We start from the raw sequence: 17,056 nt of genomic DNA, 5'->3' as shown, positions 1-17,056 counted from the left end.
AAAAGTGTTTATAGCTGTTCTTAATGGTCACACTTGAAGGCAGGGTGAAAAGACTGCCATTACCATCAGCATCATCATTATCATCATCATCCTTGAATGACAAGATGGCATTTCTTTTGAATTGGTGAACACATGGGCCATCATAATAATAGTTTACTTCTCTCTTAAATCTCATCTTTTTCAGTGGGATTCAGACTCAAAGTTCTTCATCGCATCTAAATCAAATAAATGTATATTATTGTTCTGTCTCCATTTTAAATGCATTTTACTGCTATCAAAAAATCAGAAAGGCAATAGGACTTTTTCCACAGCAATATCAAGACTACGAAACTAAAGCAGATGAATTGAATACAGCCACCATTCATTATTATTCATTATTATTTAAACCTGTGCTTTCCACACTCTGACAAAATGTCTGCTGTGAATAACAGTTGCTTGGTGCTTCTTATCATGCTTTCAAAATGGTGTGGTGTCCCTCTAACTTCCTGTCATCCAAAAAAACAATCACCATCAGTTTTCTTAGAACTGCTATATGACAGAGATTATATAAGCAGATAAGAAGTGCAGTGATCAGAGCAGATCACTTCAGACAGTAAAGACAGAACAGGATCATCAGATCTACATTGAAGTCAACATGAAGACTCTCAGCTTTACAGTGGGACTGCTGCTGCTGCTCACTGTTTACTGCGCTGCCATTCGTAAGTCTGTCTACTTTCTGGACCTGACAGGAGAGAAATGACATTTAAAGTGACATTTTCTGGATGAAGTGATTACTAGTCATTTTTAGTACTTCATGCAAAAGATTTAAAAGAGTGAATGGTAAACCTCAAGTGATATCTGATTGTAAAAAAATGTTTTAACCACCTCTATGTGAAAAATCTAATCTGTTGACATCTTTGATTCTCATCATGAAACATTACTGTAATCTTCTGCTCTGCTGGTTATGTTACTGGTAACTGTGAAGTCAGGGATGTAGGCTTTTAGAAACACTGAGGTCATGAGTCCAGTTCCCTCTGTGCACCACCATCCCTGACCACTTAAAAAAAAAAAAAAAAAAAATTTGGATTTTTCAGATTTACAAAATTAAATTAATTGTTCAATTACATATTGAAGAAGAGAAATGGACAATTATTTATTTATTTTCATGGCCTAAAAGTAATTACATTTGAATATACTGATTCTAAAACTACTGGAATCAGCTTATAAAATGCCCACCATGAGTAAGTTTTTAATCGTAGAAAGTTAACTTCATCCCATGTTCCTAAAACCCTTAACAACCTAGAAAAAACACATCACCTCAGTGTCCTGGTACATAACTACGACCCTGTGTTCTTTAATGGAGTATCAAAGCCACATTCAGGGAAAAAAAAAATAGATTTCAAGGATAAAATAATAATATTTTGAGATAAACGTCATAATGTTACAAGAATAAAGTCATAGTTTTGATTTTAAAAAAGCTATAATATTACAAGAATAAATCTTAATTTACTCAGAAAAAAGTGATATTATAAAACAGTCATGATAGTTCAAGAGCAAAGTCATAATATTGCAAGAATGAAGAAGCAACTTATTCTAATTTAACTTTTTTTCTCAAAATATTTCAACTTTTCTCTCAAAATATTGCTGATTTTGCAAGTATGTATGTTTTGTAGTAATAGTATGACTTAAATGTAGACAGTGGCCCCTAATACTCCATTGTAGTATACGATATGACAAAAGGCTGAAATATATAGCTAATATAATGTGCATGATATTTAAGCAGTTCTATCAATTTAAAGAAAAAAATTTAAAAAAGAAAATTAAACAATGATATACAGCCTTCCACTGACACAGCTCTCTAATGTTTTTGATAAAACCATCACAGTTTCAACATTTCAGTGATTTATAACAGAAAACTCCAATTAAATTTACTTCACTGAATTTCCAGTTGTAACTAAGATGAATGCACAGAATTTACTGTGTTCACTCCTCACAGTAATTAACGCCGAAACATACAAATCATATGCTGACTTTTGTATATTTAGGTCAGTGAATGACTGTGTAGCACTAAATGACCCCTTTTGTTTTGTTTCCAGCTAATGCAGTGAATGAAATAGCACCTGGACCATGCTGCTTTAAATTCTTCATGGGAGCGATACCGCAGCAGGAGATTGTCTTCATCACCAAGACTCACAGTAGATGTCACAAAAAGGGATTTGTGTACGTCCGTGCTTCACTCTGACACTTGTTTATGTTCCCAGTTTAGCAGATTGACCCTTTCCAGAGTATAATGGTCATGTTTATCCAGTTTTTGTGTGAGCAAAAAACAGGGAGAACGAAGACAATAAGCAAATATATCACAAATAGTATCACATCAAATCCTTTGTTAGTTGCAAAATCTTTGAATATGATGCCAAATAATATTTTTCCAGTTCTAACTCTGATGTTTGTGATTCTTCTGCAGGGTCAGTGCTGCCAATGGGAAGGAGATCTGTGTGAAGCAGAATGTGCGCTGGGCAAATATAGCTTACAATAAACAGCTGGCCATCAGAGCTTAATGGTCCTCAGTGTTAATGAGCAAACATCTCTGACCGATCAACTTCCAGCCATGATAGAACTGTGTCTGACTTCAACAATCTGTATTTCACATCTTCAACATCTTTTTCCAAAAAGCTTTGCAATGTGACATTTTTATGCAGCTATGGTTTTATGATTAATCATATGAACCCCTTGTTTTGCTTTCTTCTTAATCATTTAATTTCCCTTTTCTGTTGTTATATGCAATAATGGAAAAAATAAATAAATATGACATCAATTTTTGTATGTAATTTTTCAAATATATATAGCTGAGAACTGTCACAGATTAGTGACACATTTACATGTATCCTGGTTCTCTTTTGGCTGGACCGGCCATGGATCAGCCCTATAACCACGGTTGTCAGAGAGTGAGTGACTGAGTGATGAAGTTAAGTCATTGGTTTGGCCGGCCGTGTTGGAGTTTCCTCATTGGCCGTTGCTCTTTCAAAATTAATTGGCATAAGATGATAAAAGCGAAGGACAGCAGCGTTTCTGCTCTGACGCTCTCAGCTCTGGTGTTAAATGCAGTGAAGTCGGCAGGTGCGCTTGATTTGACTGTAACTGCTGTAACCAGGCAGAGATGAACCTCCTGAATTTGCACCCAAAATGCAGTCAAAACTTTCATTTACAATTTCCACCACAGCCTTGATGATTATCGACCGCGAAAGAGGCAGAAAAAAGGTGCACAGAGGCATGAGGGAGAGCGCACAGTTAAAGCACCTCAAATAATCATCACTCTGACAAAACACTCAATACAGAGTGAAAAACAAGAGAAATCCGCAGAGTGAAACAGATGAAAGCAGGGGGAGTTCACAGATAGTTAGTTATAATTAGAATTAAAATAAGTTCTCTTTCAAATCAAACATCCCAAGATATGAGTGGAAAGTATTGTTCTTGCAACTGCATTTATAACCTTTTACCCCATTTCGCACGCTGACCATACACAGTCCAGCCTTATACTAGGTTTTGACCTAGTCTTGTTAAATTTGTAGTGGGTGCAGAGAGTGTGAAGCTTTTGTTTTTAAATTAAAAAACTAATGCCAGAGATGTCGTTATTGAGAAGATGTCACAAAACACTCAATCAGTCAATCAGGGCCAAAGTGAGAAAAAAGAAGACAATTCCAGTTTCTTGATATGTTTTGAGCACAATAGTAATACTGCAACATGTTTTCCCATATTCCATGAGCTAATCTTTCAGCATAAGTCATGCACATCTCTACCTGATTATTTTATGATTAATGACTAATTATGATTTATTTTATGGGGGGAAAAAATTGTAAACATTATCGAATCTTCACCACATTTAGTTCATAAATGATTTGGATGCAATCAGAAAAAGTTTCTCATTTATTTATTGATATACCATAGATTGATAATCACACTGAATTATATTTACCTATTATTTATACTCATCAATATGAAAAATCATTTTAGAAGTCTGGAACCATTTAGCTTTTCATTTTCTCACAATTGGTTACAACATCTATTTCTTTGAGGCAGGGTCTATTTAACTTAAATAAAGTGCTGTAACTTAAATTCTCTGTATAAATGTAAATGATAACAACATGATTGCTATAATAACAGTCTTATTAGTCAGACTCACATGAAATTTTGCACAATTCATTCATGTGACATAGCCCTGTCACATAAGTGGACAGAACTGAGAGAAACCCTGGTTGCCATTAGCCATCAGACATTGTTAATGTTGTTAGTAACACTGTGCTTTTCCTGCTATGACAAGTCAAAATGTCTGCTGTGAAAAAGGATCATCTTCACCAAATTTTATATATAACATGTTTTTGATTTCTCATCTCTCATACAGTTACTCCATAACTGGTTGACAAGCTCTTATTTTTGAGCCTGTGATGCATTTACAGCCAAATTTCAGCAACACGTGTCAACTCAGAACCATCCTGTACATGGTGGTACAGTAATATTATTTATTTAAATGACCATAACTCAGTGGCAATAAGCAGTTACATATAACAGCTAAACTGTTATATTTAATGAGTGACTGGTCAAACATGGACCAGTCACCTATTCATAACATTGAAGCCTATAATTGTAACATACTATCTTCTTTACAACCAACTGCCAACATACCCATCACACTCTCTGGAGTAAAATAATGGCCAAAGAAAATGAATACTGTAAATACGTATTTACCTCATAGGAACTGACTTCCTGATATGCTCTATACTTGCTGTCCAAAGGATATTTGAAAAAATAAATAAATGTATTAAATCTTTATGGAATAATCTTTGTGGAAGGACGGGGGATTCATAGGCACTTTCAGGAGCAGTAAAAGTCATTTTTTAAAAACTTTTTGGACCACAGAATGTTTCTGAGGTCAGCTGATGGATGAAATGACAGAGAGATTATGTATCTGTGTTTAAGGTACCCCTTCACTCAAAAATATGTTTTTCTTCTTGTTCTTGCAGTTGAATATTTTAGATTCAATGCACAGAATGACGTATGTGCAGAGTGTGGCACTGGAAGACTGTTTTCACTTTCATCTGCTGAAAGTGGAAAGTTTCTCTGTGCTCATTGAAAATCTGATTTTAAGGAGTGGACCTACAAGCTAGTTTGTAGAACAACCCTTGTCCAATATTCAACTTACACAAGTGTGATGTGGAGACTTGAGCCCTCCAGTACACAAACACTGAGAATGGACTTTACATTGAAGTAGGAGACGTCTTGTGTCCAGCAGTTTATATTTACATATTTATAGATTCTGGGATTTTGAATGAGGGAGAATTATTTTATTTTATTTTTTGTGTTGTCCCTCCTTGATTCTTTTTATATTGTTTTACTGCTGTAAAGTGTATTGAGACACCCTGGTGTGATTTTGCACTTTAAATAAATAAACTTTTAACTTTGACTTTGAGAAGAAGGAGATGCTATTTTAAGGATTTTAACGTGGTAATTATAGGTTTTTTTTTTGTAAAAACCATATCAGACACACATTATTGTTCCCAGCAGAGTATTTTTATATGTCGTAATACATGTCTGGAGCATAGACTGTAGGTCTGGAGGGGACGTTTAACCTCTTTTCACCATTCATTCACCATCATGTATTAATGCTATATCAGTGCTACTCCGGTACAGTAGATGGCGGTGTGGACCTTTAACATTTGTTTACAATCCGCCATGACTCAACACAACGAAGAAGAAGGAACGAGAGAAGGAGGAGAAAGAAGAAGAGGACCCGGACCAACCATGGCTACAGCTGATAGTGGCCTGAAGCCCCTTCAAAATGCCATGAAAATGGCCAAAGTAGCGATACAGCTGGACGGAGGGAGCAAACATAAGGTAAAGTGCTATGTTGCTTGACTGCCAGATAACAGTCAGATTTAACCGCACAGGAAACAGAGTTCATGTAAACAGACGGAAGGGGGCGGGAGCTGTCAGCTAGCTAACCTGTCACTGAATGTAAACACACCTGCTGCCACCTCAGAAACACTCAAAACGTTCATCTTATTCTATAAGCTTCACTTGTCATTAAATGCCCACACTTCTAATTTAAACTTTTTTTTACTGAATATTTTATTGGTTAATTTCACTGATATAATTTTAGACATAAGAAAAAGTAGCTTTCAGAAGCACCAGAAGCTTTGTCACTTTTCATTTTAAACGATTTACTAATAAACACTATTCAATAAAATAAAGGAAGATATAAATATTAACTTTTTTCATAAATTATAGCCATAAACTATCTCAAACATGACACCGTAAATAATAACTGATATAATATCACCATCGATCTGCTCAGAGGAATAATAACAATGATATTAACAAAACGCTTTTGCCTCACCTTGTAGTTACTATAGTTTAATGGTAAGATGGTGTTCTTAAAGAATATTTACTTTTTGGCTGTAAGTTTTTTGTAGTCGGCATATTCAGCTTCACTACAACGAGTAAAGATATGTTTAAATTTGACTTGTTACTATTATCATGTCACAGCCATGTCATAACCTCACTGTGACAATGCAAGCAAAGGATTTATTATAAATTCAGCAGGCCAACAAAAACAAGTGTGTTGTGAAGTGTGGTGGTCAGTGGGATCAGTGATGTGAGTGCATGTAGAGTCTAGATAGTGTGATATATATGGTGTATACTTTAAAATGGACTGCTCTTAATAGGCTTTTCTACCTTAACGCACACACACACACACTAATGTAATGGTGGTTTAGCTGCCATTTATTTTAGATAATATTTATGTATTTAAAAAGTAATTACCAGTGAGACCTTAATCATCAAATGGAATTAGATTACAAACAGGTTGCTCCTCTCCCTTTTCACAAGGCTGTTTGTTTGTGGGATAAATCATTAATTTCAGTCCCATGTTTCAATTAATCTGTTAATTTATCATATTACACAAATAACAGGATACATGTTTCAGTTGAGTAGTTTGTTTTTCACAAGGTTCTGTTTTGTAGAAGGGCTTCAGTTGTGCTGTGCTGTGTGGTTTTTCTGTATGTGTGTTTTGTGATGTTAGGGCAGATCATCTGCTTAATCAGTTGGAGTGAAAACATGTGTTTCTCATCGGATGCTCCAAGCAGTGAGTCACTAGGCAATGTCAAGTTGAGGGAGGAAGGGTAAAACTCATCTGCAGTAAATTACATTCTGTTAAACTTGGTGCACTCATGGCTGTGTGGGTGTGCCCATAAAAAATGGGATTGTCAGTAACTGAGAAATCTTATCGTAATGTTTGTTTTGTTTTCTCTTTTCTCCAGTTTTAAGTTATTTTTGTTGCATTTCCAGGGGTTTGTTTTTTGCCTCTGTTTCATTTATAGTTTTGTTAGGGTTTGTTGTTTAGGATAAAGAAGGGGCCAGGACAGTAAAACAATAACTATCCATCCTCATACCCACTTGTCCAGCTCCGGGTTGGCGGAGCTGTGGGAGAGCACAGCCTGTCCCGTTATGGGTTGGGCAAGTGGCAGTGTGCACTCTAGACAGGTCACCAGTCTATCATTGAGCTTAAAACAGTGACAAAGTTTAAGATAAGTGGCAGCGATTTCTCAGTAGGGCCTGTAAATAAAGAAAACTCAATATTAAGGAACTGGAAATAACAGTTAAGTCATGAAAAATAATGACTAGCCAGTAAAAAATAGTTCTGGTGTTGAATCGACTTTTACAATGTAGGAAATAAATGTTGAAATGGCTGGTCATAATCACCAGAGTGTGTTTACAAAATCTGGCATTGAGACAACCCAACAAGTGAACAACCACATAATAATACAACACATAAATGGTCATTTAGAACTACCATAAGATGCAAGAACATTGTGGAAAAACAGGCCAGCAGATATAAACATTAATATTTTATAATATGTTTGTGTTGTGAACCAAATTAAATCTTAAAATCTGTAAAAGTCTGTTTTGTCAAGTGTATTTTCATCGCTGAAAAGTGAGTATTATGTCTTAACATGAGTAGATTTCTAATTAACATGACATTGACAATTGATTGTTAATGAAATGCATGAGTATCTCTGTCTCGGTCTCTCTGCAGGAAGCTTACTGTGAATACCTCCGGACGATCAACTACATATCACATGCACTTTTGGAGGAAGCTGGGTCACAAAGTAAGATCTGAGTAGTGGCATATATGAGATAGATATATACTAAAATACATTACAATAAAATATCTATCTTTTTTATTGTTTTCTCTATTACTTCCTTTGTATGTTTACTCAATGTTGCATTGTCATCCAGTGGGCCTTCAGTCAGCCTTTCAAAAACGAAACTCGCCATCTCTCCTCCTCTTTATCTCTGTTGAACAGTTGGTCCTGTGGTCAATCTTACAGGAAACGAAACTACTGCTACCTAAGTTGTTTAACTTGCCCCTAAACATTGTTGACTGTGATAATGCATTACTGCAGTATTGTCTTATAAATGGAATATGAAACAAAATCCACAGTCCTCCTCCTGTGCAAAAAATTATTTAAAAGTTTATCTGAAGCTAGGAATTTGGTGCTAAAAAGTCAATGTGTCAGATATCCACTTGATATGACTAACTCAGACTGCTGAAGCCTCATATAAGCTTCACATCAACTTTTGAATTTGCATTTTCCCACAAAATGACTGTGTGGACACACTGTGGATTTTGGCCCCCATCACTTACATTGAAATCATATTTGAAGGGGATCTTTTAAGACAGAAAAATTGTGAACGTATCCTTTAAAGCTGCATCAAGCATCATCTCAGCCCTCTGTAGACCTCTGGTGTCCACCAGTAGGAACTGCAACATTATAATTAATTTCATTGGTACTGATCAGCAACCCTGTCAAACAGACATAATACACTATGTTCACTTGTTCTGTGGTGAAATTTATATTGCAGCCTTTTCAGTTTGATTAATTTGACTTCTAAAGCAGCAGTAAAGGCAAGACAGCCCACTGTGTCAGTGAAATCTACATTTAAGAACAATATTATTGACTTTTACTTTTTACTTAAAGATGCACTGTCTGATTTTGCTATATATCAGAAAATTAGTGTATATATTTTTAAGCATTATATATTAGAAAAAAGGGAAAACAGAAGAATACATATAGAAGCATATGCATAGATACGAAGATATGTTACATACATGCATATTTTAAGTAAGTAAATAAAGTTTTAAAAAAGGATGGAGGGGAGGAAAAAAAGGGGAAAATGAGCAACATACTGTATGTACTATGTGTACTGAAATCACACATTCCTTTGATGTGTGTATCTGATATATTGCAGTAATACAGTGCATTTTCTCTACTAGACCACAATGATGCTATCATATGAGCTGATAGGTGATTAATAAAGCAACAGAAAAGCCTCTGAGGTTTGAACATTTGGCAGACTACAAGCAGCACCCCGCTGCCAAACTAGTTAATCATTCTAACCAGACTTGAACTAATCATCTTGAACACAGTAGTTGATTGTTAACACAAAATTGAATCAGATCTCCGATGCCATGTGATGACGTTTAAACCGTAGACATGCATTAGATGAATCATCCAGGAGGGCCTTTTCTTAAAAACAAAATAACTTCTTGTGACATACTTTTTCTTCTCTTCCTCTCTGTCCGGGCCTCAGAGGAGAAGGAGATGGTGGCGGTGGAGGGGGAGCGCATGTTGAGGTTGGCTGAGCAGTGTTTGGAGCGAGCCAAGTCATTTATAGGAAAGAACGCTGACCCCCCTGACCTTTCTGCCTCCGCCTCCACTTCCTCTTGCTGGTCACCTGGCCAATCACAACCCCATCAGACCACTGTCCTCCCACCTGCCGTTGCCACAAACACTGGTAAATATTTTACTTCTAGTCAGAAGCTCTTTTATAAACTTCTTTATATCACTATTAAGCTGGAGTCTGCCCCGGGAGTCACACATCAAACTCAGCCAATGTATGGCCATGTGATTTTGTGCTTTAAGCCAATCACCACTTTGTGTCTCTCTGTCTCACCTCTGCTGTCACAGTCCCTCCCTCTGACCCTCCTGTTGACGCAGGGCGTAAAGCAACCAGTCCGACAAAGGCCGGTCACCGCAGGGTGCTGTCAGATGGTGGCGGGGAGCTCTCCCCTTTCCTGCCTCCTGAAGTCTTCCAGAGACTGCAAACAGTGGAGTCACAGGACAGAAGCAAAAAGTAAGGGACCTGTTTTTATCAAGGAGAGCAAATATTGCTACATTCAATCATATGTTGTCTGAAGGTAACAGCACAGCAGGGATAACATAGAGATTTCCAAGAACCAGTCAATTCCAGATCCCTTCTACATAATGTTTTCAACCGACCAACCAATTATTTAATGCCTTAAATTTAGTTATCTACATTTTAGACTGATGGTTGGAAATACAACCATTAATACGATTTCCAAGGTATTAAAAATGTTGCTCAGTCTTAATGCTATGTTTTTATACAGATAAATAAGTCTTAAATTCAAAGTCACATCAAAAATATCTGCAAGATTATTACATTGAACTTGCATGTGAATGTTGTTGGTGTTTGTAAGAGATTGTCAGCTTTGTTGACTTGAAATATTCACTCTTAACTGATAGTAATAAAAATAAAAATGATAACCATGTCATGCTGACAGTTATAAAGAGATATTGGTTTATGTGCCTTTGACACACCCCTTTATTAACATATTGCTTGTTTGTATTATGTGTGTGTGTGTGCTGCAGGGAGCTGACACCCATCGAAGAAGCTTCACGTTTGAACCAGAAGTTGAAAGCCAATTATGAAGCTCGTCTGGCAAGGCTCACACCTGGTCAGGCTTACCAGAAGACGTCTTTGGTAAATGTGTGTGTGTGTGTGTGAGTGCTTTGTGTGTGAGTGAGACAGAGAGGGGGAGAGACAGTCCTCCTGGCTCAGGGGTCAGTCTCTGACCAAACACGTGTTGTTTACATGAGCTAAAGGCCTACTAGAAGTTGTTTTCTAGGAATTCATGTGCAATTTACTGGCCATATCACCGTCTTGACGTTGGAACAGTGGGTAAACTGGAAGATAAGTTAATTACATGATGTATTATAGTACAACTTACAGTTTTCAGAAATGCCATTACATTTTGAGGGTCGTGTGCCATGCGCAATAAATCCAAAACAGAGTAGGCCGATGTCAGCCACGCAACCCAAGTAGCTGAAAAATAAGAAATGTTATGAAAATACTTTAAAACAAGTTTAAAATGTGGTAAACCTTTCTTGTATAAAAGTGAAAGTCCAAGCACAGTTTCTCTTTTTATTAATTTATTTGTTTTAGCCATGTAAGGACTGTTAAAGGCCCTTTGTACTTAAATATAAATATGGACTTTTATTCTGCATATGCACTGAAATTATACTTTTCAAATATAAAGAAGAGGACGAGAATTGCACAGCATTACTAAGTTTATATTTATGGACAGGAGCGAGCATCACTGTTATATATGAATAGTAATGAATCAAATTACTGTTAAGATAAATAGTAAGCATCATTTTTGAAACTCTGCAAAAACTTGATTTTGAGGTTTTCAGGGGTCCAAGGTGTTAAAGCTGGAATGTGGCACTTTTGTCTCCCCCTTCTGGCGGTGACAGTAATTACAAAAACACTGCTGACACATGCCTATGTCATAGGCTCCACTGTGACTACTCCATCTCTACTGTTAATAGGATAGGATAAATTGTTTTGAGTGCCACACAACCCCCCCGAAATGACTCGTTTCACTATCAGAATGTGATCCATTTGGTCCGATAACATTTGGAAAATCTAGAAGAGCCACATGATTAAATTGTATCATCCCTATTCAAGTTAGCAGAGGGCTAACTGGAAGTTAGCCGGCTCAGCTACGGAAGTCTGTGGGTGTACATGCGCTGCCCGTAGACCACGTGCAGTAAGCATTGATCCAGCCAGTGCAGGAATGTCAAACCCGACACCAGATTAAAAACTCTATATACTGTGAAATCCAGAGATTTATCTGGCGGTGATAGGCTTAATCAGCATTGTGTGAACTCGTTTGGCAAGGGCTTGAATGTAACAGAGGTTCATTTCTACGTACAAGTTCCGCACTGCAGGTTTAAATAAGAGGTCCAAGACCTTGAAACCCTTTTATTTTGGACACTGCAAGTAAGCATATATGCCCTTGTGTTACCTAGTGGAAATTAAGGATGACAATTTTATTTAAGAAACAGCGAGACAGAGCAGAAAGACAATACAGAAACTGAAAGGTAAAGTTTTTTTGGTTCTTATTTTATCGCGGTAAGTTGCTAAACAAAAATAGTGGATTAAACTCTCAGCAACACGCATACTGTGGGTACGTTCAGAAAGCATATACCATGACATATTCAGAGTACCAGTACCAGGTGTCCAATCACAAATCATTTCTGATAAGAATGGTGTTCACTCCAGACACGGTTGGTCCTGTACAGTGTGAAATGCTAAAGCACTGCAGTCACTTTAGACTTTGAACAAGGGTGACATCAATGACAGTGTGTGTAACGTGTATAATATTGAATCTGTATCTGACATCACAGTGTTTGAGTCCATTCTGACATAATTGATCTCCTTCATTTCACTTTGTTTACTGTGCGGCTCCAGAAAGGCATGATATGTGTGACTAATATGATAACGTGCTGTTAAGTGAGTACACTGTTCACAATGGACGCAGTGCTTAGCGTCATCGAGGCTCAAGCATATGCTATCCTTGTGGTATGTTAAACACTGCAGATTAGACTCTTATGTTGCAATAAAGATCCAAATGATTGGTTGTTAACCTGCCTCCCTCATGGCCAGTAGTAGCCTGGTAGCCCTGTATCAGGGAAACACAGTAGCTGTGTCCCAGTTCAGGGGCTTCATTCTTTTAAGACTCAATTTCAAGATAGGCAACAAGGCTGAACGCATTTCAGAGGCTTCACCATATGTAGCTAAAAATACAGCCTTTCTTTTGACCAATTTGGAAGATATCATCAGTGTATTTTTTGTGGCCCTTAGTATTTGCGATCCACTCAATTATTTAATGTTTTTTAGATAATCCTTATAAAGTTGGGAAATATCTCTGTATTTAGCAGGTATTTTTCCTCAGATGGATGATAGAAGCTAGGCATAAACCTCAGAGTTTGTTGTAAAATCACAGGACGTTACAGATAAATGGAGGTTATGTATGATTGCTGTTCACCTGTTAACTTTATTTAGCAGTTGTCCATCATGTGTTGAAGATGAAACTCTGGATCTTGTTCTATAAATATAGGGATCATAGAACTTACCATTCTATTTACCACTTTGTTGTTTGAGGGCAGTGTCCTTTTGATTTTTTGTAGTACAAATGAAACAAATGTGTGTTTGTGTAGCAGGCTGTACAGTAGAAGTCAAACAGACATCAATCAATGTTAAAGTTGGTGTGCTGTATATACCAGAAAGCAGCATGTCACCGATTTTCTAAATATAATAAGCCAACATGTGGATGAAATATATCCCACCTTGAATGTGCAAATACATTTTATGTCCTTAAATCCTACTAAGAGTAATGGTCCTCTGTCCAAAGGATGGATGGACTGCTCATTTGAAGAATACTTATAAGACTTGAACCAGTATTTTTTGAATTTTCTAAAAATACTTGGTGGGTGATTGGATGAACCATCCACTGCCTGTAGTTTCTTTAGCAGATTTATATTCAGTCAAAGGTGTGAAGGGAAACTGTCTGTGCATTTATTTTGAAGTTCGTGTTTCCGGTGGTATTTCCTGTCTGGTTTGCATGTTGTGTGTTGATGAATGAACTGATGAATGGATACCCGAGGTCTGGGGGGGTGGTCTGTGTAGAAGTCTCTGTACCGCCTGCTTATTTAAGGCTAGATACCGTCTGAGCCGACGCAGCAGATCCTTGTTTCATCACCGTAAAACGTCTCTATTTTCAGGCGGAGAAATGATGGTGAGTCATTTCAATTGACTCGTAGGAGACCTTTAATTGTCCTGGTTCATGAGCTAACCTGTTTAACGTATCACAAAATATCGCTGCAATTTGTGTTGTGTTGGGGATTTTTTTTAAATGTTAATGTACCATCAGATACGGAAAATGTTTCGTCGTCAGCTGGAGCTGCGTGCTCACTGGAGAAAACTAAAGGCGTTTGTAAAGGTAAAGTTACACCAGCCTGCTGCGTCACACTGAACTAACTCTCTTTAAATATACGAGAAACGGTCGTTTTTCTGCGGGTCGGTAAACGTTTGTTACTTGTTAAAATATGACTTAAGAAACGTTACCAATATTCTTCAACTTGCCAACATACACAGTAACTCTCGTGTCGGTAAAAGTACACATGCAGTCTCTACCCCCAAAACTCAGCCTGTTGACAAGTTACGTTATTTCTTTAATTAATTAATTTTTATTTAGTGCAAGATGAGTGATTAATAAAAAAAAACACATAAGACAGGAGACAGTGTTGTGCGCGCGCGTGTGTGTGTTGGGGGTTGTCATAGGCTACTTTCAGGGACACTGGTTAAGTTTAGGCAATAAGTGGTTACGTTTAGGGTAAGTCTCCTGGAAATCAATTTAAGTCTATATTAATGTCCCCAAAGGTGACCTAGGACAATGTGTGTGTAAAGATTTAGAGTGGAGAGAGAAAAGAAGGGGCAAAAGAGAAGAAATAGTTGGTTTTTTTTAATGTTAGTGTTTTTAACCTTTTTTTTATGCTAAGAAAAGTAATAAAAAATTTACTTCAGCAGAGTTTGGCATGACACCTTTTCAAGAGAGTTATGTTGGTTCAGTGTAACTGCATGACAGCATTCACAGTAACTTTTATGGTGTTTGGAGACGTCCTTGGTGATGGCAGATATCACAGTAGACTTCACTCAGTGTTTAGGTGTTTGTTGTAATGGTTGACAGTATAATTTATTTTCTTGTCACTGTCTCAGTATAGTCAGTTTTCTTATTTTGTTAATAGACACATTTTAGATGGGAATTGTGATGGGTCTATCTTCACATAATGATAATTATAATGAGTTTTTTGTTTTCCCTATACACATTTACCAGGAGCTTATTCCAGAGCTTAAATGTATATGATTACATTTATTAATAAATGGATTTCATTTACATATTGCATGAGTGCATGTATTCAAAGTGATATCCTCTCCTGTTTTCCAAATGCAGACGCTCTCTCTCCAGCGTCAGATGATGGAGAACCTCATCATAGCCAAAGCCAGGCAGGATGCTGTATCCTTCTGTTGTCAGCTTTTGTCCTGTTTTCTGTGATTTGGAAATATTTCCCCATCTCTGTTGCATCATCAGTGAAGGCTAGTCTGTGTTTGAATACTAATACAATTTAGGTTTTCACCATGACAGTGAGCAACGCTTCATTCCCACACCTTATTCTCCCAGCATTTTAAAATTCCTGAGGTGGGAATAGTGAGCGATGTGCAGAAATGGACAGATAGTATCAGTCTCAGTAGAAACTAAATATTTAGAAGGAATTTAGGAGACCACCATATCTGCTGACACATTTAGGCATTTGGTAATGCCTCAGATCACTAGAAATTACAATCAAAATATAATTGTGTGCAAAAATAAGGACCTTAGTTCTTATTAAAATGTTTAATTGGCCATGATATATCTGAAGTATTGCTTGGAAACAAGCCAGGAGGAGAGTGAGGCTCATGTGACAGGAGAACATACATTTAACTGTAGATTTATAATAAAATATTGTCTTTCAGGTCACTGGTTGTTGCTGTAACTTGTTATGCTTTCTGAATTTCCCAAACTGTGGTTCTACAGCTCACTATTGGAGAAGTTATACCATCTGTTATCTGTCCCCAGCAAACTGATGACCTAATGACCACAATTTGGCTGTGGAATATTGATATTTACAGAATAGAATATTTATATTTGCTTGCTTTTAATTTAAATCAATGGTTGTAATGATAAGCTTCCCTGTGATGGAAACTGGAAGTCGTTATGGCTTGTAGGGGGACTATGATGTTTGGAGGTTTCCTTAATGTTTGCTGTAACACTAGCTTCAGCGGAAGATGGAGGAGAGAAGACTAAGGCTACAGGAAGAGGCCAACAGGTACGCCTAGTTCTCTACAAACATACTGAATTAGGTTGAAAGTTTAGTCTGTGTTTAGCTTCTGCCTTCTTTCTTTAATCACCTAAAATAGATGCATTTGTCTGTCACGTGTGCCTCTTTACTAACACTGAGAGCTGCTCAGCTCCTTTAATCTGGAATTTGTTACTATCACAACAATTTAAACTTGCTGATTTTTACTCAGCAGACATGTGTAATATTTCAAATGTTGCTTTAAAAGATCACACTCAATTATCAGGTTTTTTCTCTCTAAATTTCATGTAGTTTTTGTTTCATGTTCCTTGTCTTAAGTTAGTTCCTTCCAGCTTCTCTTAAACCTTGAAATGAAATTGATGTCCTTAACGATCCAAAGTGCTCGTCAAAGGCTCCCTCAAGAGTCTGTAGTATTTATCTACTTGTGTTTTTATCTAAGGGTAAAGCTCTCTGTAAATTCTTGGAAAGGGTTTTGTCAATTTTGGAAATCATTTCAAGCCACACTGTTTGGAAAACAGTCACTTTTCCATTTCACCAAAAACCAGAGGGGAAATCTCTATTTAACTACTGGAAATTATTTTGCATCAGCACAGGTAATGTGTAAAATGAAGTAAATTAGCAAACCACTTAAAACTCCATGTGACATACCCACCAACCTCCTTCCCTCATTTAAAACATATTGACTACACAGCTTTAGCATGTGTTTCATCCTCACCTGTCCCACCTGTTGACAGTGAGCACACGACTAAATTCCACATTCAGAAAGGAGAAATTAAGTTTCCTAAGCGATGTCGGCTTGTAAAAAATGCTGACGTTGCTGTTTTTTGACATCAGTTCTCATTTTATCTGTGAGTATTGTGAAAGCTTCATATTGAAGTTCCAAAATGAAGCCTCTGTGTTGTTCCATGACAGGAGATTTGCAGCGTCTGGAGCAATGACAACAGAGGAGCAAGAGCAGCGCGTTCTCTATACCAATGTGCTGGAATATGAGCAAGACCATGTAAGTTTGCAAGTAATCC

General features: G+C 37.0%; 2 protein-coding genes across 3 annotated transcripts in view; both read left to right on the top strand.

Moving 5' to 3' along the window:
* The first annotated feature begins 585 nt into the window (after nucleotides 1–585).
* On the top strand, nucleotides 586–2,783 carry LOC121897930 (C-C motif chemokine 3-like). The gene is made up of 3 exons (XM_042412732.1): nucleotides 586–698; nucleotides 2,076–2,199; nucleotides 2,444–2,783. Exons 1-3 carry the CDS (start codon nucleotides 635–637, stop codon nucleotides 2,535–2,537), a joined length of 282 nt encoding a protein of 93 aa, XP_042268666.1. The 5' UTR covers nucleotides 586–634; the 3' UTR covers nucleotides 2,538–2,783.
* Nucleotides 2,784–5,750: 2,967 nt separating this feature from the next.
* vps9d1 (VPS9 domain containing 1) overlaps nucleotides 5,751–17,056 on the top strand; it is a 32,420-nt gene continuing 21,114 nt past the window's right edge. For both annotated transcript variants that reach the window (XM_042412090.1, XM_042412091.1), the window contains exons 1-8: nucleotides 5,751–5,868; nucleotides 8,069–8,141; nucleotides 9,628–9,831; nucleotides 10,005–10,170; nucleotides 10,707–10,818; nucleotides 15,134–15,196; nucleotides 15,994–16,046; nucleotides 16,950–17,037. In XM_042412090.1, coding sequence (XP_042268024.1) covers nucleotides 5,776–5,868; nucleotides 8,069–8,141; nucleotides 9,628–9,831; nucleotides 10,005–10,170; nucleotides 10,707–10,818; nucleotides 15,134–15,196; nucleotides 15,994–16,046; nucleotides 16,950–17,037 — 852 coding nt within the window. In that variant the 5' untranslated portion in view covers nucleotides 5,751–5,775. The remainder of the gene's footprint in view (nucleotides 5,869–8,068; nucleotides 8,142–9,627; nucleotides 9,832–10,004; nucleotides 10,171–10,706; nucleotides 10,819–15,133; nucleotides 15,197–15,993; nucleotides 16,047–16,949; nucleotides 17,038–17,056) is intronic.

Source organism: Thunnus maccoyii, chromosome 5 (assembly GCF_910596095.1).
Source record: "Thunnus maccoyii chromosome 5, fThuMac1.1, whole genome shotgun sequence".
Lineage (NCBI taxonomy): Eukaryota > Metazoa > Chordata > Actinopteri > Scombriformes > Scombridae > Thunnus > Thunnus maccoyii.
Note: the sequence above shows the minus strand (reverse complement) of the source record. Positions and strands in the feature narration are given on the sequence as shown.

Coding starts and splice junctions, on each gene's coding strand:
- LOC121897930 (XM_042412732.1), top strand. CDS start 635: ATGAAGACTCTCAGCTTTACAGTGGGACTGCTGCTGCTGCTCACTGTT. Junction 699..2,075: donor TGTTTACTGCGCTGCCATTC/GTAAGTCTGTCT, acceptor TTTTGTTTCCAG/CTAATGCAGTGAATGAAATA. Junction 2,200..2,443: donor TGTCACAAAAAGGGATTTGT/GTACGTCCGTGC, acceptor ATTCTTCTGCAG/GGTCAGTGCTGCCAATGGGA.